The sequence below is a fragment of the Salminus brasiliensis genome, chromosome 4 (genome assembly GCF_030463535.1).
Source record: "Salminus brasiliensis chromosome 4, fSalBra1.hap2, whole genome shotgun sequence".
Classification (NCBI taxonomy): Eukaryota; Metazoa; Chordata; class Actinopteri; order Characiformes; family Bryconidae; genus Salminus; species Salminus brasiliensis.
In genome coordinates this window covers 49,937,389-49,963,068 of record NC_132881.1, presented here as the reverse complement: position 1 = coordinate 49,963,068, position 25,680 = coordinate 49,937,389, and the positions used below count along the sequence as shown (strand labels likewise).

The 25,680-nt window shown below is 39.8% G+C and overlaps 1 protein-coding gene across 1 annotated transcript in view; it reads right to left on the bottom strand.

Moving 5' to 3' along the window:
- Nucleotides 1-23,551, bottom strand: part of LOC140554335 (uncharacterized) — a 60,282-nt gene extending 36,731 nt beyond the window's left edge. Inside the window, exons 1-24 of the mRNA XM_072677219.1 lie at nt 23,439-23,551; nt 21,941-22,044; nt 21,593-21,681; nt 18,366-18,448; nt 11,645-11,799; nt 11,133-11,254; nt 9,974-10,035; nt 9,767-9,867; nt 9,588-9,660; nt 9,341-9,495; nt 8,823-8,944; nt 7,332-7,393; nt 7,125-7,225; nt 6,946-7,018; nt 6,699-6,853; nt 6,181-6,302; nt 4,690-4,751; nt 4,483-4,583; nt 4,304-4,376; nt 4,057-4,211; nt 3,476-3,660; nt 1,962-2,023; nt 1,329-1,483; nt 811-932 (exon numbers count right to left, since the gene is read on the bottom strand). Coding sequence (XP_072533320.1) covers nt 811-932; nt 1,329-1,483; nt 1,962-2,023; nt 3,476-3,660; nt 4,057-4,211; nt 4,304-4,376; nt 4,483-4,583; nt 4,690-4,751; nt 6,181-6,302; nt 6,699-6,853; nt 6,946-7,018; nt 7,125-7,225; nt 7,332-7,393; nt 8,823-8,944; nt 9,341-9,495; nt 9,588-9,660; nt 9,767-9,867; nt 9,974-10,035; nt 11,133-11,254; nt 11,645-11,799; nt 18,366-18,448; nt 21,593-21,681; nt 21,941-22,044; nt 23,439-23,551 — 2,607 coding nt within the window. The remainder of the gene's footprint in view (nt 1-810; nt 933-1,328; nt 1,484-1,961; nt 2,024-3,475; nt 3,661-4,056; nt 4,212-4,303; nt 4,377-4,482; nt 4,584-4,689; nt 4,752-6,180; nt 6,303-6,698; nt 6,854-6,945; nt 7,019-7,124; nt 7,226-7,331; nt 7,394-8,822; nt 8,945-9,340; nt 9,496-9,587; nt 9,661-9,766; nt 9,868-9,973; nt 10,036-11,132; nt 11,255-11,644; nt 11,800-18,365; nt 18,449-21,592; nt 21,682-21,940; nt 22,045-23,438) is intronic.
- Nucleotides 23,552-25,680: the final 2,129 nt, after the last annotated feature.

Here is a 25,680-nt window from a genome sequence, read left to right as displayed (position 1 = left end):
AGTTCTAGGATTGAAGCGGGTTGAATTTAGAGAAGTTCGATCCAGAACTATTTTTTCCAGTATTTTTCACTTCAAAACAGCTCCATACTCCAGCAATTTGGGTGTTTTCTTAAGTTCTGAAAATGTTACTCTTTGTTGCCATAACAAGAACTTAATGCCATAACATATCATTGATAAGGGATTTGAACTGGATCAGGATTAATTCAGTCAACATGAATAAATATAACATGTCTGGATCAGCTCTGGATGTAAAATATCTGCATCAGGATCAAAGCAGTTATTTCTATGTTATAATGTGTTTGGATAGGCTCTACACCCACTCCTTTAGGTCAGATTAGGACATCTAGAAGGTTTACAGTTTGGTTGGAAAGAAAAGTGTACCATATCAACTGATAGTTCAATCATTTTAAATGTGTTCATTAAAAAAAAAGAAGAAGTTTTAAATCATTTCCAACTGGACAGACACAATACTAGGAACAACATCCAACCTTTCCAATTTTACGTTTCAGGCTTGATTCCCCTGATTACACCTGACTGTAAGTAGACATTTGTAAACACCTCACAAAGTTCCAGGATATATAACACAAAACCTTCTGATTGGAAGAGTATGATTTTTGGACAGCTCATCTCTGACAGCCCTGTATGACCCAGCTGTAAAAGACCTGAGTCAATATGATGGGTTTAACAGTGAGCTGATGCTTTGAATCTAGTGTGTAAGAGTTGGGAAAACACTCAACTCTGCAGTACCGGGTTCTCCCTACAGGGGCTCTGAGATTCACTGCTATAGGACAGGTGGTAATACGGACTCACCGCTGTGGTGATGGAGTTCTGCACTTGGATGTAGGTGCTGTTCCTGAGGTCAGGGCTTTCTGGCATGCTGACATTACTGAGGCTAAATGTAAAGATGACCACATAGAAGGCGTCCGTCTTTTCTGTGGAATAAATCAATTGATTTTTAGGATTTTGGAACAAAGTACAAATTTCAAATGAGTAGGATACCACTGTGGAGAGCTGTAGGTAAGGATTGTTTAATAGGTTGTTCCACCAATCATGATTCAAGTTGTTTATTTTTGACAATGACTCTGATCTGATCTCTGACCTGATATAACTGTGGTCATACTGAGTCTGTTTCATCTTTGATTTTTTCAAATTCTTCCATAGTGAAGATGCGTTCATTTATTCCCAGAATCTGAAAATGCGTCTGTTGGTCTTAAATTGTAGATAGCGCTTTTTAGCACCTCTATGACAGTGGAATTATCAGGTCATAACAAGGTCAGATAGCCTCTCCAAAGGATCTGAAAGGAATTCAGGAAGAAAGACAAACATACTCTCATAGGTGATGTTCAGTACTTTAGTAGAACTGGTAAGGTTTGGGGATCGAGAGTTGAGCAGAGTTCCGGCCACACTGAGGACCAAACTCTCACTGGGGACGGGAGATGAGGAGTTGAACCCCAGCCTGCTGTGAACCACCGCAGTACCAGATCTGGAGGAATGAAAAAAATGTGGATTCTTTTTTAGTAAAGTGTTTTAACACCTGAATATCTGTTCAAGGTAAAACTCATAAACACAACATACATTTTGGAGGATGTTGTGGAAGAGGTCTCCAGCAGTTTGGTTGTAGTTGCTGGAGAAACTGTTGTAGATGCAGCTAAGAGATAAGAAGACATGAAGGTAAGTCTATTCAAAGCACTGGGTGGTATTCTAAAACAACATAACCAAACCAGGCACTGGCAGGACATTGTTCCTTAACATACCAGTTTGTGTTTGAAGGTTACTGAGGAAGCTGATTGGAGTGTGTTTATCTCCATCTTGGAAGCTGTATTCCATGCTTCCTTCAACCTGGTTTGCTGAAGTTCTACCAATGGAAATGGAAGTGTAAGTTAGTGTTGATATCAGTTGTTGCGTGATAACAAGGACGGGAAGTGATTCTGGAAGTAAAATAAATGCTGTGGTCAGCTTACGTGAAGACAGAGCTCTTGGGTTCAAATGGTTCTGCATCAGGTTCATTCAGAAGGGTGTTTAGCTGGAGACCAACACAAAGATTTTGAGATTTAATCACACATAATATGAAGTCTCATTGCACCCTTTTGAAACCATCAGTTACTGATTTCTTGTTAAAAAGCTTTTCAAACTTATTTACAACTGGGCACTTTAAATAGTAGCTACAGTAGCACCGCCTTCAATGTCAAATGAAGTTTCAGAGTTGATTAAATGTCTCACAACTGATTGGATATTGAATTTGGGAACAAATGCCACATGTTTTAAGATTTACTACAGCATAAAACCTCCTGTCATTTTTATGCAGTTTGGGTAAGTTCTAGGATTGAAGCGGGTTGAATTTAGAGAAGTTCGATCCAGAACTATTTTTTCCAGTATTTTTCACTTCAAAACAGCTCCATACTCCAGCAATTTGGGTGTTTTCTTAAGTTCTGAAAATGTTACTCTTTGTTGCCATAACAAGAACTTAATGCCATAACATATCATGCCTCTATCATGCTGCTCTCTTGTTTGATTTTGCTGCTGTAAAAACTGACTTTCCCTGTGGGATAAATAAAGTGATCTATCTATCTATCTATAAGGGATTTGAACTGGATCAGGATTAATTCAGTCAACATTAATAAATATAACATGTCTGGATCAGCTCTGGATGTAAAATATCTGCATCAGGATCAAAGCAGTTATTTCTATATTATAATGTGTTTGGATAGGCTCTACACCCACTCCTTTAGGTCAGATTAGTACATCTAGAAGGTTTACAGTTTGGTTGGAAAGAAAAGTGTACCATATCAACTGATAGTTCAATCATTTTAAATGTGTTCATTAAAAAAAGAAGAAGTTTTAAATCATTTCCAACTGGACAGACACAATACTAGGAACAGCATCCAACCTTTCCAATTTTACGTTTCAGGATTGATTCCCCTGATTACACCTGACTGTAAGTAGACATTTGTAAACACCTCACAAAGTTCCAGGATATATAACACAAAACACACTATTTCATCTCTGTATATATATTTGTATATTTGTATTTTGTATTTTTTTTGCTTATTTCTATATTTTCATATTTTTATATTTTATTCTTTAACTTAAATGTAACTTATTCTATTTTTATTTTCTTCATTTTTATTCTATTTTTCTTTTGCACTTTTGCACTTTACTTCATTAAGTTAAGGTTTAGTTAAGTTTAAATGTAGATTTTTATTGTATAGCTTGATGTGGGCAGACTGTCAAAAAAGCATTTCACTGCAAGTTATACTGTGTATGACTATGTATGTGACAAATAAAATTTGATTTGAATTTTGATTTTGATTTGAAAACCTTCTGATTGGAAGAGTATGATTTTTGGACAGCTCATCTCTGACAGCCCTGTATGACCCAGCTGTAAAAGACCTGAGTCAATATGATGGGTTTAACAGTGAGCTGATGCTTTGAATCTAGTGTGTAAGAGTTGGGAAAACACTCAACTCTGCAGTACCGGGTTCTCCCTACAGGGGCTCTGAGATTCACTGCTATAGGACAGGTGGTAATACGGACTCACCGCTGTGGTGATGGAGTTCTGCACTTGGATGTAGGTGCTGTTCCTGAGGTCAGGGCTCTCTGGCATGCTGACATTACTGAGGCTAAATGTAAAGATGACCACATAGAAGGCGTCCGTCTTTTCTGTGGAATAAATCAATTGATTTTTAGGATTTTGGAACAAAGTACAAATTTCAAATGAGTAGGATACCACTGTGGAGAGCTGTAGGTAAGGATTGTTTAATAGGTTGTTCCACCAATCATGATTCAAGTTGTTTATTTTTGACAATGACTCTGATCTGATCTCTGACCTGATATAACTGTGGTCATACTGAGTCTGTTTCATCTTTGATTTTTTCAAATTCTTCCATAGTGAAGATACGTTCATTTATTCCCAGAATCTGAAAATGCGTCTGTTGGTCTTAAATTGTAGATAGCGCTTTTTAGCACCTCTATGACAGTGGAATTATCAGGTCATAACAAGGTCAGATAGCCTCTCCAAAGGATCTGAAAGGAATTCAGGAAGAAAGACAAACATACTCTCATAGGTGATGTTCAGTACTTTAGTAGAACTGGTAAGGTTTGGGGATCGAGAGTTGAGCAGAGTTCCGGCCACACTGAGGACCAAACTCTCACTGGGGACGGGAGATGAGGAGTTGAACCCCAGCCTGCCGTGAACCACCGCAGTACCAGATCTGGAGGAATGAAAAAATTGTGGATTCTTTTTTAGTAAAGTGTTTTAACACCTGAATATTTGTTCAAGGTAAAACTCATAAACACAACATACATTTTGGAGGATGTTGTGGAAGAGGTCTCCAGCAGTTTGGTTGTAGTTGCAGGAGAAACTGTTGTAGATGCAGCTAAGAGATAAAAAGACATGAGCGTAAGTCTATTCAAAGCACTGGGTGGTATTCTAAAACAACATAACCAAACCAGGCACTGGCAGGACATTGTTCCTTAACATACCAGTTTGTGTTTGAAGGTTACTGAGGAAGCTGATTGGAGTGTGTTTATCTCCATCTTGGAAGCTGTATTCCATGCTTCCTTCAACCTGGTTTGCTGAAGTTCTACCAATGGAAATGGAAGTGTAAGTTAGTGTTGATATCAGTTGTTGCGTGATAACAAGGACGGGAAGTGATTCTGGAAGTAAAATAAATGCTGTGGTCAGCTTACGTGAAGACAGAGCTCTTGGGTTCAAATGGTTCTGCATCAGGTTCATTCAGAAGGGTGTTTAGCTGGAGACCAACACAAAGATTTTGAGATTTAATCACACATAATATGAAGTCTCATTGCACCCTTTTGAAACCATCAGTTACTGATTTCTTGTTAAAAAGCTTTTCAAACTTATTTACAACTGGGCACTTTAAATAGTAGCTACAGTAGCACCGCCTTCAATGTCAAATGAAGTTTCAGAGTTGATTAAATGTCTCACAACTGATTGGATATTGAATTTGGGAACAAATGCCACATGTTTTAAGATTTACTACAGCATAAAACCTCCTGTCATTTTTATGCAGTTTGGGTAAGTTCTAGGATTGAAGCGGGTTGAATTTAGAGAAGTTCGATCCAGAACTATTTTTTCCAGTATTTTTCACTTCAAAACAGCTCCATACTCCAGCAATTTGGGTGTTTTCTTAAGTTCTGAAAATGTTACTCTTTGTTGCCATAACAAGAACTTAATGCCATAACATATCATTGATAAGGGATTTGAACTGGATCAGGATTAATTCAGTCAACATTAATAAATATAACATGTCTGGATCAGCTCTGGATGTAAAATATCTGCATCAGGATCAAAGCAGTTATTTCTATATTATAATGTGTTTGGATAGGCTCTACACCCACTCCTTTAGGTCAGATTAGGACATCTAGAAGGTTTACAGTTTGGTTGGAAAGAAAAGTGTACCATATCAACTGATAGTTCAATCATTTTAAATGTGTTCATTAAAAAAAAAGAAGAAGTTTTAAATCATTTCCAACTGGACAGACACAATACTAGGAACAGCATCCAACCTTTCCAATTTTACGTTTCAGGATTGATTCCCCTGATTACACCTGACTGTAAGTAGACATTTGTAAACACCTCACAAAGTTCCAGGATATATAACACAAAACACACTATTTCATCTCTGTATATATATTTGTATATTTGTATTTTGTATTTTTTTTGCTTATTTCTATATTTTCATATTTTTATATTTTATTCTTTAACTTAAATGTAACTTATTCTATTTTTATTTTCTTCATTTTTATTCTATTTTTCTTTTGCACTTTTGCACTTTACTTCATTAAGTTAAGGTTTAGTTAAGTTTAAATGTAGATTTTTATTGTATAGCTTGATGTGGGCAGACTGTCAAAAAAGCATTTCACTGCAAGTTATACTGTGTATGACTATGTATGTGACAAATAAAATTTGATTTGAATTTTGATTTTGATTTGAAAACCTTCTGATTGGAAGAGTATGATTTTTGGACAGCTCATCTCTGACAGCCCTGTATGACCCAGCTGTAAAAGACCTGAGTCAATATGATGGGTTTAACAGTGAGCTGATGCTTTGAATCTAGTGTGTAAGAGTTGGGAAAACACTCAACTCTGCAGTACCGGGTTCTCCCTACAGGGGCTCTGAGATTCACTGCTATAGGACAGGTGGTAATACGGACTCACCGCTGTGGTGATGGAGTTCTGCACTTGGATGTAGGTGCTGTTCCTGAGGTCAGGGCTCTCTGGCATGCTGACATTACTGAGGCTAAATGTAAAGATGACCACATAGAAGGCGTCCGTCTTTTCTGTGGAATAAATCAATTGATTTTTAGGATTTTGGAACAAAGTACAAATTTCAAATGAGTAGGATACCACTGTGGAGAGCTGTAGGTAAGGATTGTTTAATAGGTTGTTCCACCAATCATGATTCAAGTTGTTTATTTTTGACAATGACTCTGATCTGATCTCTGACCTGATATAACTGTGGTCATACTGAGTCTGTTTCATCTTTGATTTTTTCAAATTCTTCCATAGTGAAGATACGTTCATTTATTCCCAGAATCTGAAAATGCGTCTGTTGGTCTTAAATTGTAGATAGCGCTTTTTAGCACCTCTATGACAGTGGAATTATCAGGTCATAACAAGGTCAGATAGCCTCTCCAAAGGATCTGAAAGGAATTCAGGAAGAAAGACAAACATACTCTCATAGGTGATGTTCAGTACTTTAGTAGAACTGGTAAGGTTTGGGGATCGAGAGTTGAGCAGAGTTCCGGCAACACTGAGGACCAAACTCTCACTGGGGACGGGAGATGAGGAGTTGAACCCCAGCCTGCTGTGAACCACCGCAGTACCAGATCTGGAGGAATGAAAAAATTGTGGATTCTTTTTTAGTAAAGTGTTTTAACACCTGAATATCTGTTCAAGGTAAAACTCATAAACACAACATACATTTTGGAGGATGTTGTGGAAGAGGTCTCCAGCAGTTTGGTTGTAGTTGCTGGAGAAACTGTTGTAGATGCAGCTAAGAGATAAGAAGACATGGAGGTAAGTCTATTCAAAGCACTGGGTGGTATTCTAAAACAACATAACCAAACCAGGCACTGGCAGGACATTGTTCCTTAACATACCAGTTTGTGTTTGAAGGTTACTGAGGAAGCTGATTGGAGTGTGTTTATCTCCATCTTGGAAGCTGTATTCCATGCTTCCTTCAACCTGGTTTGCTGAAGTTCTACCAATGGAAATGGAAGTGTAAGTTAGTGTTGATATCAGTTGTTGCGTGATAACAAGGACGGGAAGTGATTCTGGAAGTAAAATAAATGCTGTGGTCAGCTTACGTGAAGACAGAGCTCTTGGGTTCAAATGGTTCTGCATCAGGTTCATTCAGAAGGGTGTTTAGCTGGAGACCAACACAAAGATTTTGAGATTTAATCACACATAATATGAAGTCTCATTGCACCCTTTTGAAACCATCAGTTACTGATTTCTTGTTAAAAAGCTTTTCAAACTTATTTACAACTGGGCACTTTAAATAGTAGCTACAGTAGCACCGCCTTCAATGTCAAATGAAGTTTCAGAGTTGATTAAATGTCTCACAACTGATTGGATATTGAATTTGGGAACAAATGCCACATGTTTTAAGATTTACTACAGCATAAAACCTCCTGTCATTTTTATACAGTTTGGGTAAGTTCTAGGATTGAAGCGGGTTGAATTTAGAGAAGTTCGATCCAGAACTATTTTTTCCAGTATTTTTCACCTTAAAACAGCTCCATACTCCAGCAATTTGGGTGTTTTCTTAAGTTCTGAAAATGTTACTCTTTGTTGCCATAACAAGAACTTAATGCCATAACATATCATTGATAAGGGATTTGAACTGGATCAGGATTAATTCAGTCAACATTAATAAATATAACATGTCTGGATCAGCTCTGGATGTAAAATATCTGCATCAGGATCAAAGCAGTTATTTCTATATTATAATGTGTTTGGATAGGCTCTACACCCACTCCTTTAGGTCAGATTAGGACATCTAGAAGGTTTACAGTTTGGTTGGAAAGAAAAGTGTACCATATCAACTGATAGTTCAATCATTTTAAATGTGTTCATTAAAAAAAAAGAAGAAGTTTTAAATCATTTCCAACTGGACAGACACAATACTAGGAACAGCATCCAACCTTTCCAATTTTACATTTCAGGATTGATTCCCCTGATTACACCTGACTGTAAGTAGACATTTGTAAACACCTCACAAAGTTCCAGGATATATAACACAAAACACACTATTTCATCTCTGTATATATATTTGTATATTTGTATTTTGTATTTTTTTTGCTTATTTCTATATTTTCATATTTTTATATTTTATTCTTTAACTTAAATGTAACTTATTCTATTTTTATTTTCTTCATTTTTATTCTATTTTTCTTTTGCACTTTTGCACTTTACTTCATTAAGTTAAGGTTTAGTTAAGTTTAAATGTAGATTTTTATTGTATAGCTTGATGTGGGCAGACTGTCAAAAAAGCATTTCACTGCAAGTTATACTGTGTATGACTATGTATGTGACAAATAAAATTTGATTTGAATTTTGATTTTGATTTGAAAACCTTCTGATTGGAAGAGTATGATTTTTGGACAGCTCATCTCTGACAGCCCTGTATGACCCAGCTGTAAAAGACCTGAGTCAATATGATGGGTTTAACAGTGAGCTGATGCTTTGAATCTAGTGTGTAAGAGTTGGGAAAACACTCAACTCTGCAGTACCGGGTTCTCCCTACAGGGGCTCTGAGATTCACTGCTATAGGACAGGTGGTAATACGGACTCACCGCTGTGGTGATGGAGTTCTGCACTTGGATGTAGGTGCTGTTCCTGAGGTCAGGGCTCTCTGGCATGCTGACATTACTGAGGCTAAATGTAAAGATGACCACATAGAAGGCGTCCGTCTTTTCTGTGGAATAAATCAATTGATTTTTAGGATTTTGGAACAAAGTACAAATTTCAAATGAGTAGGATACCACTGTGGAGAGCTGTAGGTAAGGATTGTTTAATAGGTTGTTCCACCAATCATGATTCAAGTTGTTTATTTTTGACAATGACTCTGATCTGATCTCTGACCTGATATAACTGTGGTCATACTGAGTCTGTTTCATCTTTGATTTTTTCAAATTCTTCCATAGTGAAGATACGTTCATTTATTCCCAGAATCTGAAAATGCGTCTGTTGGTCTTAAATTGTAGATAGCGCTTTTTAGCACCTCTATGACAGTGGAATTATCAGGTCATAACAAGGTCAGATAGCCTCTCCAAAGGATCTGAAAGGAATTCAGGAAGAAAGACAAACATACTCTCATAGGTGATGTTCAGTACTTTAGTAGAACTGGTAAGGTTTGGGGATCGAGAGTTGAGCAGAGTTCCGGCAACACTGAGGACCAAACTCTCACTGGGGACGGGAGATGAGGAGTTGAACCCCAGCCTGCTGTGAACCACCGCAGTACCAGATCTGGAGGAATGAAAAAATTGTGGATTCTTTTTTAGTAAAGTGTTTTAACACCTGAATATCTGTTCAAGGTAAAACTCATAAACACAACATACATTTTGGAGGATGTTGTGGAAGAGGTCTCCAGCAGTTTGGTTGTAGTTGCTGGAGAAACTGTTGTAGATGCAGCTAAGAGATAAGAAGACATGGAGGTAAGTCTATTCAAAGCACTGGGTGGTATTCTAAAACAACATAACCAAACCAGGCACTGGCAGGACATTGTTCCTTAACATACCAGTTTGTGTTTGAAGGTTACTGAGGAAGCTGATTGGAGTGTGTTTATCTCCATCTTGGAAGCTGTATTCCATGCTTCCTTCAACCTGGTTTGCTGAAGTTCTACCAATGGAAATGGAAGTGTAAGTTAGTGTTGATATCAGTTGTTGCGTGATAACAAGGACGGGAAGTGATTCTGGAAGTAAAATAAATGCTGTGGTCAGCTTACGTGAAGACAGAGCTCTTGGGTTCAAATGGTTCTGCATAAGGTTCATTCAGAAGGGTGTTTAGCTGGAGACCAACACAAAGATTTTGAGATTTAATCACACATAATATGAAGTCTCATTGCACCCTTTTGAAACCATCAGTTACTGATTTCTTGTTAAAAAGCTTTTCAAACTTATTTACAACTGGGCACTTTAAATAGTAGCTACAGTAGCACCGCCTTCAATGTCAAATGAAGTTTCAGAGTTGATTAAATGTCTCACAACTGATTGGATATTGAATTTGGGAACAAATGCCACATGTTTTAAGATTTACTACAGCATAAAACCTCCTGTCATTTTTATGCAGTTTGGGTAAGTTCTAGGATTGAAGCGGGTTGAATTTAGAGAAGTTCGATCCAGAACTATTTTTTCCAGTATTTTTCACCTTAAAACAGCTCCATACTCCAGCAATTTGGGTGTTTTCTTAAGTTCTGAAAATGTTACTCTTTGTTGCCATAACAAGAACTTAATGCCATAACATATCATTGATAAGGGATTTGAACTGGATCAGGATTAATTCAGTCAACATTAATAAATATAACATGTCTGGATCAGCTCTGGATGTAAAATGTCTGCAACAGGATCAAAGCAGTTATTTCTATGTTATAATGTGTTTGGATAGGCTCTACACCCACTCCTTTAGGTCAGATTAGGACATCTAGAAGGTTTACAGTTTGGTTGGAAAGAAAAGTGTACCATATCAACTGATAGTTCAATCATTTTAAATGTGTTCATTAAAAAAAAGAAGAAGTTTTAAATCATTTCCAACTGGACAGACACAATACTAGGAACAACATCCAACCTTTCCAATTTTACGTTTCAGGCTTGATTCCCCTGATTACACCTGACTGTTAGTAGACATTTGTAAACACCTCACAAAGTTCCAGGATATATAACACAAAACCTTCTGATTGGAAGAGTATGATTTTTGGACAGCTCATCTCTGACAGCCCTGTATGACCCAGCTGTAAAAGACCTGAGTCAATGATGGGTTTAACAGTGAGCTGATGCTTTGAATCTAGTGTGTAAGAGTTGGGAAAACACTCAACTCTGCAGTACCGGGTTCTCCCTACAGGGGCTCTGAGATTCACTGCTAAAGGACAGGTGGTAATACGGACTCACCGCTGTGGTGATGGAGTTCTGCACTTGGATGTAGGTGCTGTTCCTGAGGTCAGGGCTCTCTGGCATGCTGACATTACTGAGGCTAAATGTAAAGATGACCACATAGAAGGCGTCCGTCTTTTCTGTGGAATAAATCAATTGATTTTTAGGATTTTGGAACAAAGTACAAATTTCAAATGAGTAGGATACCACTGTGGAGAGCTGTAGGTAAGGATTGTTTAATAGGTTGTTCCACCAATCATGATTCAAGTTGTTTATTTTTGACAATGACTCTGATCTGATCTCTGACCTGATATAACTGTGGTCATACTGAGTCTGTTTCATCTTTGATTTTTTCAAATTCTTCCATAGTGAAGATGCGTTCATTTATTCCCAGAATCTGAAAATGCGTCTGTTGGTCTTAAATTGTAGATTTTTAGCACCTCTATGACAGTGGAATTATCAGGTCATAACAAGGTCAGATAGCCTCTCCAAAGGATCTGAAAGGAATTCAGGAAGAAAGACAAACATACTCTCATAGGTGATGTTCAGTACTTTAGTAGAACTGGTAAGGTTTGGGGATCGAGAGTTGAGCAGAGTTCCGGCCACACTGAGGACCAAACTCTCACTGGGGACGGGAGATGAGGAGTTGAACCCCAGCCTGCTGTGAACCACAGCAGTACCAGATCTGGAGGAATGAAAAAAATGTGGATTCTTTTTTAGTAAAGTGTTTTAACACCTGAATATCTGTTCAAGGTAAAACTCATAAACACAACATACATTTTGGAGGATGTTGTGGAAGAGGTCTCCAGCAGTTTGGTTGTAGTTGCAGGAGAAACTGTTATAGATGTCATCACTGTGGAATGTTCAGTTGATCCTGTTACTAAAGAATATGTCGTTGCAGATACTTGTGATGAACTTCTAGGCAATGTTGCTGTTGATGACATTTCAGTTGAGGAAATCTGCTGACTTGTTGCTACTTCCTTTGTCACAGACACTGTGGAAGTTACCACTGCAGATTCCTGGGCAATTGTTGACAATGTCACTGTGGACTCTTCTGTTGATGGTGTTACTACATAAGATGTCGTTGGAGATATTTGTGCTGGACTTTCAGACATTTTCGCTGTTGATGACATTTCAGTTGTGGACAACTTCTGATTTTTTTTTACTTCCTCTGTGGTAGTTACCGATGCAGATTCCAAGGGAGGTATTGACACCATCACTGTAGACTGTTCTGTTGATTTTGTTACCAAAGAAGTTGATGTTGCAGATACTTGTGCTGGAGTTTTAGGACTTGCTGCTGTAGTTGACATTATAGTTTGGGACAACTGCTGATTTGTTGTTACTCCTTCTGTTTTAGATGCTGTGGTACTTAACACAGCAGATTCCTGGGGAGTTGTTGATAGCGTTGCTGTGGGCAGTTCTGACGATGTTGTTACTACAGAAGGTATTGTTGGAGATATATGTGCTGGACTTTCAGATATTTTCGCTGTTGATAACATTTCAGCTGTGGACAACCCCTGATTTTTTGTTATTCCCTCTGTGGTAGATGTTGTCTTAGTTACCATTGCAGATCCCAAGGGAGGAGTTGACACCATCACTGTAGACTGTTCTGTTGATGTTGTTTCCACAGAAGTTGATGTGCCAGATACTTGTGCTGGAGTTTTGGAAATTGTTGCTGTAGTTGACATTTCAGTTGTGGACAATACCTGATTTGTTGTTACTCCCTTTGTGGTAGATGCTGTGGTAGTTACCAATGTAGATTCCTGGGGAGATGTTGACAACGACACTGTAGACTGTTCTGTTGATGGTGTTACTACATAAGATGTTGTTGGAGATACTTCAGCTTGAGTTTCAGACATTGTTGCTTTAGTTGACATTTCAGTTGTGGACAACTGCTGATTTGTTGTTACTGCCTCTGTTGTAGATGCTGTGGTACTTACCACAGCAGATTCCTGGGGAGTTGTTGATAGCGTTGCTGTAGGCAGTTCTGTGAATGTTTTTGGAGCAATATGTGCTGGAATTTGAGACATTTGCTCTGTTGATAACATTTCAGTTGGGGACAACTGCTGACTTGATGTTGCTCCCTCTGTAGCAGATACTGTGGAAGTTACCACTGCAGATTCCTTGGGACTTGCTGACAATATCACTGTGGGCTGTTCTGTTGATGGTGTTACTGCATAAGATGTTGTTTCAGATACTTTTGTTGGTGATTCAGACAGTCTTCCTTTTGATGACATTTCAGTTGTGGACAACTCTTGATTTGTTGCTAGTCCCTCAGTGGTAGATGCTGTGGTTGTTACCACTGTAGATTCCAAGGGGGTTGTTGATATCATAGTAGCCTGTTCTGTTGATGGTGTTACTACAGAAGATGTTGTTGGAGCGATATGTGCTGGACTTTCAGATATTTGCACTGTTAATAACATTTCAGTTGTGGACAACTGCTGACTTGATGAAGCTTCCTCTGTAAAAGATACTGTGGAAGTTACCACTGCAGATTCCTTGGGACTTGCTGACAATATCACTGTGGGCTGTTCTGTTGATGGTGTTACTGCATAAGATGTTGTTTCAGATACTTTTGTTGGTGATTCAGACAGTCTTCCTTTTGATGACATTTCAGTTGTGGACAACTCTTGATTTGTTGCTAGTCCCTCAGTGGTAGATGCTGTGGTTGTTACCACTGTAGATTCCAAGGGAGTTGTTGATATCATAGTAGCCTGTTCTGTTGATGGTGTTACTACAGAAGATGTTGTTGAAGATACTTGAGCTTGAGTTTCAGACATTGTTGCTGTTGTTGATATTATATTTTGGGACAACTGCTTATATGTTGTTACTCCCTCTGTGGTTGTTACCAATGTATATTCCTGGGGAGTTGTTGACAACATCGCTGTGGACTGTTCAGTTGACGCTGTTACTACAGAAGATGTCGTTGAAGATACTTGCGCTGGACTTTCAGATATTTGCACCGTTGATGACATATCAGTTGTGGACAATACCTGATTTCTTGTTACTCCCTCTGTGGTAGATGGTGTGGTAGTCACCAATGTAGATTCCTGGGGAGTTGTTGATATCGTAGTAGTCTGTTCTGTTGAGGGTGTTACTACAGAAGATGTTGTTGGAGATACTTGAGCTTGAGATTCAGACATTGTTGCTGTAGTTGACATTTCAGTTGTTGACAACTGCTGATTTGTTGTTACTGCCTCTGTTGTAGATGCTGTGGAAGTTACCACTGCAGATTCCTTGGGACTTGCTGACAATATCACTGTGGGCTGTTCTGTTGATGGTGTTACTGCATAAGATGTTGTTTCAGATACTTTTGTTGGTGATTCAGACAGTCTTCCTTTTGATGACATTTCAGTTGTGGACAACTCTTGATTTGTTGCTAGTCCCTCAGTGGTAGATGCTGTGGTTGTTACCACTGTAGATTCCAAGGGGGTTGTTGATATCATAGTAGCCTGTTCTGTTGATGGTGTTACTACAGAAGATGTTGTTGGAGCGATATGTGCTGGACTTTCAGATATTTGCACTGTTAATAACATTTCAGTTGTGGACAACTGCTGACTTGATGAAGCTTCCTCTGTAAAAGATACTGTGGAAGTTACCACTGCAGATTCCTTGGGACTTGCTGACAATATCACTGTGGGCTGTTCTGTTGATGGTGTTACTGCATAAGATGTTGTTTCAGATACTTTTGTTGGTGATTCAGACAGTCTTCCTTTTGATGACATTTCAGTTGTGGACAACTCTTGATTTGTTGCTAGTCCCTCAGTGGTAGATGCTGTGGTTGTTACCACTGTAGATTCCAAGGGAGTTGTTGATATCATAGTAGCCTGTTCTGTTGATGGTGTTACTACAGAAGATGTTGTTGAAGATACTTGAGCTTGAGTTTCAGACATTGTTGCTGTTGTTGATATTATATTTTGGGACAACTGCTTATATGATGTTACTCCCTCTGTGGTTGTTACCAATGTATATTCCTGGGGAGTTGTTGACAACATCGCTGTGGACTGTTCAGTTGACGCTGTTACTACAGAAGATGTCGTTGAAGATACTTGCGCTGGACTTTCAGATATTTGCACCGTTGATGACATATCAGTTGTGGACAATACCTGATTTCTTGTTACTCCCTCTGTGGTAGATGGTGTGGTAGTCACCAATGTAGATTCCTGGGGAGTTGTTGATATCGTAGTAGTCTGTTCTGTTGATGGTGTTACTACAGAAGATGTTGGAGATACTTGAGCTTGAGTTTCAGACAATGTTGCTGTAGTTGACATTATAGTTTGGGACAACTGCTGATTTGTTGATACGCCCTCTGTGGTAGATGCTGTGGTAGTTACAAATGTAGATTCCTTAGGAGGAGTTGACAACGTCACTGTAGTCTGTTCAGTTGATGGTGTTCCTACAGAAGATGTCATGGCAGACACTTGTGCTGGACTTTCAGACATTTTCACTGTTAATGACATTTCATTTGTGGACAACTGCTGACTTGATGTTGCTCCCTCTTTAGCAGATGCTGTGGTATCTACCACTGCAGATTCTTGGGGAGTTGTTGACAATGTCACTGAAAACTGTTCTGTTGATGGTGTTACTACATAAGATGTCGTTGGAGATACTTGCGCTGGACTTTCAGACATTTGCACAGTTGATGACATCTCAGTTGCGGACAATACCTGATTTGTTGTAACTACCTCTGTTGTAGATGCTGTGGTACTTACCATAGCAGATTCCCTTGGAGTTGTTGATAGTGTTTCTGTGGGCAGTTCTGTTGATGTTGTTACTACAGAAGATGTTATTGGAGATATATGTGCTGGACTTTCAGACATTTGCCCTGTTAATAACATTTCAGTTGTGGACAACTGCTGACTTGATGTTGCTGCCTCTGTGGAAGATGCTGTGGTAGTTACCAATGTAGATTCCAAGGTAGTTGTTGATATCATAGTAGTCTGTTCGGTCAATGTTGTTACTACAGAAGATGTTGTTGGAGCGATATGTGCTGGACTTTCAGACATTTGCGCTGGTGATAACATTTCAGTTGTGGACAACTGCTGACTTGATGTTGCTCCCTCTGTAGCAGATACTGTGGAAGTTACCACTGCAGATTCCTTGGGACTTTCTGACAATGTCACTGTGGACTGTTCTGTTGACAGTATTACTGCATAAGGTGTTGTTTCAGATACTTCTATTGGTGATTCAGACAGTCTTCCTTTTGATGACATTTCAATTGTGGACAACTCCTGATTTGTTGCTAGTCTCTCAGTGGCAGATGCTGTGGTTGTTACCAATGTAGATTCCTGGGGAGTTGTTGACAACATCACTGTGGACCGTTCTGTTGATGCTATTACTACAGAAGATGTTGTTGGAGATACTTGCGCTGGACTTTCAGACATTTGTGCTGTTGATGACATTTCAGTTGTGGACAATTCCTGATTTGTTCTTACTCCCTCTATGGGAGATGCTTTGGTAGTTACCAATGTAGATTCCAAGGGAGTTGTTGATATCATATTAGTCTGTTCTGTTGATGGTGTTACTACAGAAGATGTTGTTGGAGATACTTGAGCTTGAGTTTCAGACATTGTTGCTGTTGTTGATATTATATTTTGGGACAACTGCTTATTTGTCGTTACTCCCTCTGTGGTAGTTACCAATGTAGATTCCTGGGGAGGTGTTGACAACGTCACTTTAGACTGCTCAGTTGATGATGTTACTACAGAAGATGACATGGCAGACAGTTGTACTGTACTTTCAGACATTTGCGCTGTTGATGTCATTTCAGTTGTGGACAGCTGCTGACTTGATGTTGATCCCTCTTTAGCAGATGCTGTGGTAGTTACCACTGCAGATTCGTGGGGAGTTGTTGACAACATCAATGTGGACTGGTCTGTTGATTCTGTTACTACAGATGTCATTGCAGACACTTGTGCTGGACTTTCAGACATTTTTGCTGTTGATGACATTTCAGTTGTGGACAGCTGCTGACTTGATGTTGCTCCCTCTTTAGCAGATACTGTGGTAGCTACCACTGCAGATTCGTTGGGAGTTGTTGACAATGTCACTGTAGTCCGTTCTGTTGATGGTTTTACTAAAGAGGATGTTGATGGAGATACCTGAGCTTGAGTTTCAGACATTGTTGCTGTAGTTGACATTTCAGTTGTGGACAACTCCTGGTTTGTTGCTAGTTCTTTAGTGGTAGATGCTGTGGTAGTTACCAATGTAGATTCCTTGGGAGGTGTTGACAACGTCACTGTAGACTGTTCAGTTGATGGTGTTACTACAAAAGATGTCATGGCAGACACTTGTGCAGGACTTTCAGACATTTGCGCTGTTGATGTAATTTCATTTGTGGACAACTGCTGACTTGATGTTGCTCCCTCTTTGGCAGATACTGTGGAAGTTACCACTGCAGATTCCTTGGGACTTGCTGACAATGTCACAGTGGGCTGTTCTTTTGATGGTATTACTGCATAAGATGTTGTTTCAGATACTCCTGTTGGTGATTCAGATAGTCTTCCTTTTGATGACATTTCAGTTGTGGACAACTCCTGATTTGTTGCTAGTTCTTCAGTGGTAGATGCTGTGGTAGTTACCAATGGAGATTCCTTGGGAGGTGTTGACAACATCACTGTAGACTGTTCAGTTGATGGTGTTACTACAAAAGATGTCATGGCAGACACTTGTGCAGGACTTTCAGACATTTGCTCTGTTGATGACATTTTAGTTGCGGACAATACCTGATTTGTTGTTACTGCCTCTGTTGTAGATGCTGTGGTACTTACCACAGCAGATTCATTGGGAATTGTTGATAGTGTTTCTGTGGGAAGTTCTGTTGATGTTGTTACTACAGAAGATGTTGTTGGAGATACTTGCGCTGGACTTTCAGACATTTGTGCTGTTGATGACATTTCAGTTGTGGACAATTCCTGATTTGTTCTTATTCCCTCTATGGGAGATGCTTTGGTAGTTACCAATGTAGATTCCTGGGGAGTTGTTGACAACATCACTGTGGACCGTTCTGTTGATGCTATTACTACAGAAGATGTTGTTGGAGATACTTGCGCTGGACTTTCAGACATTTGTGCTGTTGATGACATTTCAGTTGTGGACAATTCCTGATTTGTTCTTACTCCCTCTATGGGAGATGCTTTGGTAGTTACCAATGTAGATTCCAAGGGAGTTGTTGATATCATATTAGTCTGTTCTGTTGATGGTGTTACTACAGAAGATGTTGTTGGAGATACTTGAGCTTGAGTTTCAGACATTGTTGCTGTTGTTGATATTATATTTTGGGACAACTGCTTATATGTTGTTACTCCCTCTGTGGTTGTTACCAATGTATATTCCTGGGGAGTTGTTGACAACATCACTGTGGACTGTTCAGTTGACGCTGTTACTACAGAAGATGTCGTTGAAGATACTTGCGCTGGACTTTCAGATATTTGCACCGTTGATGACATATCAGTTGTGGACAATACCTGATTTCTTGTTACTCCCTCTGTGGTAGATGGTGTGGTAGTCACCAATGTAGATTCCTGGGGAGTTGTTGATATCGTAGTAGTCTGTTCTGTTGATGGTGTTACTACAGAAGATGTTGGAGATACTTGAGCTTGAGTTTCAGACAATGTTGCTGTAGTTGACATTATAGTTTGGGACAACTGCTGATTTGTTGATACGCCCTCTGTGGTAGATGCTGTGGTAGTTACCAATGTAGATTCCTTAGGAGGAGTTGACAACGTCACTGTAGTCTGTTCAGTTGATGGTGTTCCTACAGAAGATGTCATGGCAGACACTTGTGCTGGACTTTCAGACATTTTCACTGTTAATGACATTTCATTTGTGGACAACTGCTGACTTGATGTTGCTCCCTCTTTAGCAGATGCTGTGGTATCTACCACTGCAGATTCTTGGGGAGTTGTTGACAATGTCACTGAAAACTGTTCTGTTGATGGTGTTACTACATAAGATGTCGTTGGAGATACTTGCGCTGGACTTTCAGACATTTGCACAGTTGATGACATCTCAGTTGCGGACAATACCTGATTTGTTGTAACTACCTCTGTTGTAGATGCTGTGGTACTTACCATAGCAGATTCCCTTGGAGTTGTTGATAGTGTTTCTGTGGGCAGTTCTGTTGATGTTGTTACTACAGAAGATGTTATTGGAGATATATGTGCTGGACTTTCAGACATTTGCCCTGTTAATAACATTTCAGTTGTGGACAACTGCTGACTTGATGTTGCTGCCTCTGTGGAAGATGCTGTGGTAGTTACCAATGTAGATTCCAAGGTAGTTGTTGATATCATAGTAGTCTGTTCGGTCAATGTTGTTACTACAGAAGATGTTGTTGGAGCGATATGTGCTGGACTTTCAGACATTTGCGCTGGTGATAACATTTCAGTTGTGGACAACTGCTGACTTGATGTTGCTCCCTCTGTAGCAGATACTGTGGAAGTTACCACTGCAGATTCCTTGGGACTTTCTGACAATGTCACTGTGGACTGTTCTGTTGACAGTATTACTGCATAAGGTGTTGTTTCAGATACTTCTATTGGTGATTCAGACAGTCTTCCTTTTGATGACATTTCAATTGTGGACAACTCCTGATTTGTTGCTAGTCTCTCAGTGGCAGATGCTGTGGTTGTTACCAATGTAGATTCCTGGGGAGTTGTTGACAACATCACTGTGGACCGTTCTGTTGATGCTATTACTACAGAAGATGTTGTTGGAGATACTTGCGCTGGACTTTCAGACATTTGTGCTGTTGATGACATTTCAGTTGTGGACAATTCCTGATTTGTTCTTACTCCCTCTATGGGAGATGCTTTGGTAGTTACCAATGTAGATTCCAAGGGAGTTGTTGATATCATATTAGTCTGTTCTGTTGATGGTGTTACTACAGAAGATGTTGTTGGAGATACTTGAGCTTGAGTTTCAGACATTGTTGCTGTTGTTGATATTATATTTTGGGACAACTGCTTATTTGTCGTTACTCCCTCTGTGGTAGTTACCAATGTAGATTCCTGGGGAGGTGTTGACAACGTCACTTTAGACTGCTCAGTTGATGATGTTACTACAGAAGATGACATGGCAGACAGTTGTACTGTACTTTCAGACATTTGCGCTGTTGATGTCATTTCAGTTGTGGACAGCTGCTGACTTGATGTTGATCCCTCTTTAGCAGATGCTGTGGTAGTTACCACTGCAGATTCGTGGGGAGTTGTTGACAACATCAATGTGGACTGGTCTGTTGATTCTGTTACTACAGATGTCATTGCAGACACTTGTGCTGGACTTTCAGACATTTTTGCTGTTGATGACATTTCAGTTGTGGACAGCTGCTGACTTGATGTTGCTCCCTCTTTAGCAGATACTGTGGTAGCTACCACTGCAGATTCGTTGGGAGTTGTTGACAATGTCACTGTAGTCCGTTCTGTTGATGGTTTTACTAAAGAGGATGTTGATGGAGATACCTGAGCTTGAGTTTCAGACATTGTTGCTGTAGTTGACATTTCAGTTGTGGACAACTCCTGGTTTGTTGCTAGTTCTTTAGTGGTAGATGCTGTGGTAGTTACCAATGTAGATTCCTTGGGAGGTGTTGACAACGTCACTGTAGACTGTTCAGTTGATGGTGTTACTACAAAAGATGTCATGGCAGACACTTGTGCAGGACTTTCAGACATTTGCGCTGTTGATGTAATTTCATTTGTGGACAACTGCTGACTTGATGTTGCTCCCTCTTTGGCAGATACTGTGGAAGTTACCACTGCAGATTCCTTGGGACTTGCTGACAATGTCACAGTGGGCTGTTCTTTTGATGGTATTACTGCATAAGATGTTGTTTCAGATACTCCTGTTGGTGATTCAGATAGTCTTCCTTTTGATGACATTTCAGTTGTGGACAACTCCTGATTTGTTGCTAGTTCTTCAGTGGTAGATGCTGTGGTAGTTACCAATGGAGATTCCTTGGGAGGTGTTGACAACATCACTGTAGACTGTTCAGTTGATGGTGTTACTACAAAAGATGTCATGGCAGACACTTGTGCAGGACTTTCAGACATTTGCTCTGTTGATGACATTTTAGTTGCGGACAATACCTGATTTGTTGTTACTGCCTCTGTTGTAGATGCTGTGGTACTTACCACAGCAGATTCATTGGGAATTGTTGATAGTGTTTCTGTGGGAAGTTCTGTTGATGTTGTTACTACAGAAGATGTTGTTGGAGATACTTGCGCTGGACTTTCAGACATTTGTGCTGTTGATGACATTTCAGTTGTGGACAATTCCTGATTTGTTCTTATTCCCTCTATGGGAGATGCTTTGGTAGTTACCAATGTAGATTCCTGGGGAGTTGTTGACAACATCACTGTGGACCGTTCTGTTGATGCTATTACTACAGAAGATGTTGTTGGAGATACTTGCGCTGGACTTTCAGACATTTGTGCTGTTGATGACATTTCAGTTGTGGACAATTCCTGATTTGTTCTTACTCCCTCTATGGGAGATGCTTTGGTAGTTACCAATGTAGATTCCAAGGGAGTTGTTGATATCATATTAGTCTGTTCTGTTGATGGTGTTACTACAGAAGATGTTGTTGGAGATACTTGAGCTTGAGTTTCAGACATTGTTGCTGTTGTTGATATTATATTTTGGGACAACTGCTTATATGTTGTTACTCCCTCTGTGGTTGTTACCAATGTATATTCCTGGGGAGTTGTTGACAACATCACTGTGGACTGTTCAGTTGACGCTGTTACTACAGAAGATGTCGTTGAAGATACTTGCGCTGGACTTTCAGATATTTGCACCGTTGATGACATATCAGTTGTGGACAATACCTGATTTCTTGTTACTCCCTCTGTGGTAGATGGTGTGGTAGTCACCAATGTAGATTCCTGGGGAGTTGTTGATATCGTAGTAGTCTGTTCTGTTGATGGTGTTACTACAGAAGATGTTGGAGATACTTGAGCTTGAGTTTCAGACAATGTTGCTGTAGTTGACATTATAGTTTGGGACAACTGCTGATTTGTTGATACGCCCTCTGTGGTAGATGCTGTGGTAGTTACCAATGTAGATTCCTTAGGAGGAGTTGACAACGTCACTGTAGTCTGTTCAGTTGATGGTGTTCCTACAGAAGATGTCATGGCAGACACTTGTGCTGGACTTTCAGACATTTTCACTGTTAATGACATTTCATTTGTGGACAACTGCTGACTTGATGTTGCTCCCTCTTTAGCAGATGCTGTGGTATCTACCACTGCAGATTCTTGGGGAGTTGTTGACAATGTCACTGAAAACTGTTCTGTTGATGGTGTTACTACATAAGATGTCGTTGGAGATACTTGCGCTGGACTTTCAGACATTTGCACAGTTGATGACATCTCAGTTGCGGACAATACCTGATTTGTTGTAACTACCTCTGTTGTAGATGCTGTGGTACTTACCATAGCAGATTCCCTTGGAGTTGTTGATAGTGTTTCTGTGGGCAGTTCTGTTGATGTTGTTACTACAGAAGATGTTATTGGAGATATATGTGCTGGACTTTCAGACATTTGCCCTGTTAATAACATTTCAGTTGTGGACAACTGCTGACTTGATGTTGCTGCCTCTGTGGAAGATGCTGTGGTAGTTACCAATGTAGATTCCAAGGTAGTTGTTGATATCATAGTAGTCTGTTCGGTCAATGTTGTTACTACAGAAGATGTTGTTGGAGCGATATGTGCTGGACTTTCAGACATTTGCGCTGGTGATAACATTTCAGTTGTGGACAACTGCTGACTTGATGTTGCTCCCTCTGTAGCAGATACTGTGGAAGTTACCACTGCAGATTCCTTGGGACTTTCTGACAATGTCACTGTGGACTGTTCTGTTGACAGTATTACTGCATAAGGTGTTGTTTCAGATACTTCTATTGGTGATTCAGACAGTCTTCCTTTTGATGACATTTCAATTGTGGACAACTCCTGATTTGTTGCTAGTCTCTCAGTGGCAGATGCTGTGGTTGTTACCAATGTAGATTCCTGGGGAGTTGTTGACAACATCACTGTGGACCGTTCTGTTGATGCTATTACTACAGAAGATGTTGTTGGAGATACTTGCGCTGGACTTTCAGACATTTGTGCTGTTGATGACATTTCAGTTGTGGACAATTCCTGATTTGTTCTTACTCCCTCTATGGGAGATGCTTTGGTAGTTACCAATGTAGATTCCAAGGGAGTTGTTGATATCATATTAGTCTGTTCTGTTGATGGTGTTACTACAGAAGATGTTGTTGGAGATACTTGAGCTTGAGTTTCAGACATTGTTGCTGTTGTTGATATTATATTTTGGGACAACTGCTTATTTGTCGTTACTCCCTCTGTGGTAGTTACCAATGTAGATTCCTGGGGAGGTGTTGACAACGTCACTTTAGACTGCTCAGTTGATGATGTTACTACAGAAGATGACATGGCAGACAGTTGTACTGTACTTTCAGACATTTGCGCTGTTGATGTCATTTCAGTTGTGGACAGCTGCTGACTTGATGTTGATCCCTCTTTAGCAGATGCTGTGGTAGTTACCACTGCAGATTCGTGGGGAGTTGTTGACAACATCAATGTGGACTGGTCTGTTGATTCTGTTACTACAGATGTCATTGCAGACACTTGTGCTGGACTTTCAGACATTTTTGCTGTTGATGACATTTCAGTTGTGGACAGCTGCTGACTTGATGTTGCTCCCTCTTTAGCAGATACTGTGGTAGCTACCACTGCAGATTCGTTGGGAGTTGTTGACAATGTCACTGTAGTCCGTTCTGTTGATGGTTTTACTAAAGAGGATGTTGATGGAGATACCTGAGCTTGAGTTTCAGACATTGTTGCTGTAGTTGACATTTCAGTTGTGGACAACTCCTGGTTTGTTGCTAGTTCTTTAGTGGTAGATGCTGTGGTAGTTACCAATGTAGATTCCTTGGGAGGTGTTGACAACGTCACTGTAGACTGTTCAGTTGATGGTGTTACTACAAAAGATGTCATGGCAGACACTTGTGCAGGACTTTCAGACATTTGCGCTGTTGATGTAATTTCATTTGTGGACAACTGCTGACTTGATGTTGCTCCCTCTTTGGCAGATACTGTGGAAGTTACCACTGCAGATTCCTTGGGACTTGCTGACAATGTCACAGTGGGCTGTTCTTTTGATGGTATTACTGCATAAGATGTTGTTTCAGATACTCCTGTTGGTGATTCAGATAGTCTTCCTTTTGATGACATTTCAGTTGTGGACAACTCCTGATTTGTTGCTAGTTCTTCAGTGGTAGATGCTGTGGTAGTTACCAATGGAGATTCCTTGGGAGGTGTTGACAACATCACTGTAGACTGTTCAGTTGATGGTGTTACTACAAAAGATGTCATGGCAGACACTTGTGCAGGACTTTCAGACATTTGCTCTGTTGATGACATTTTAGTTGCGGACAATACCTGATTTGTTGTTACTGCCTCTGTTGTAGATGCTGTGGTACTTACCACAGCAGATTCATTGGGAATTGTTGATAGTGTTTCTGTGGGAAGTTCTGTTGATGTTGTTACTACAGAAGATGTTGTTGGAGATACTTGCGCTGGACTTTCAGACATTTGTGCTGTTGATGACATTTCAGTTGTGGACAATTCCTGATTTGTTCTTACTCCCTCTATGGGAGATGCTTTGGTAGTTACCAATGTAGATTCCTGGGGAGTTGTTGACAACATCACTGTGGACCGTTCTGTTGATGCTATTACTACAGAAGATGTTGTTGGAGATACTTGCGCTGGACTTTCAGACATTTGTGCTGTTGATGACATTTCAGTTGTGGACAATTCCTGATTTGTTCTTACTCCCTCTATGGGAGATGCTTTGGTAGTTACCAATGTAGATTCCAAGGGAGTTGTTGATATCATATTAGTCTGTTCTGTTGATGGTGTTACTACAGAAGATGTTGTTGGAGATACTTGAGCTTGAGTTTCAGACATTGTTGCTGTTGTTGATATTATATTTTGGGACAACTGCTTATATGTTGTTACTCCCTCTGTGGTTGTTACCAATGTATATTCCTGGGGAGTTGTTGACAACATCACTGTGGACTGTTCAGTTGACGCTGTTACTACAGAAGATGTCGTTGAAGATACTTGCGCTGGACTTTCAGATATTTGCACCGTTGATGACATATCAGTTGTGGACAATACCTGATTTCTTGTTACTCCCTCTGTGGTAGATGGTGTGGTAGTCACCAATGTAGATTCCTGGGGAGTTGTTGATATCGTAGTAGTCTGTTCTGTTGATGGTGTTACTACAGAAGATGTTGGAGATACTTGAGCTTGAGTTTCAGACAATGTTGCTGTAGTTGACATTATAGTTTGGGACAACTGCTGATTTGTTGATACGCCCTCTGTGGTAGATGCTGTGGTAGTTACCAATGTAGATTCCTTAGGAGGAGTTGACAACGTCACTGTAGTCTGTTCAGTTGATGGTGTTCCTACAGAAGATGTCATGGCAGACACTTGTGCTGGACTTTCAGACATTTTCACTGTTAATGACATTTCATTTGTGGACAACTGCTGACTTG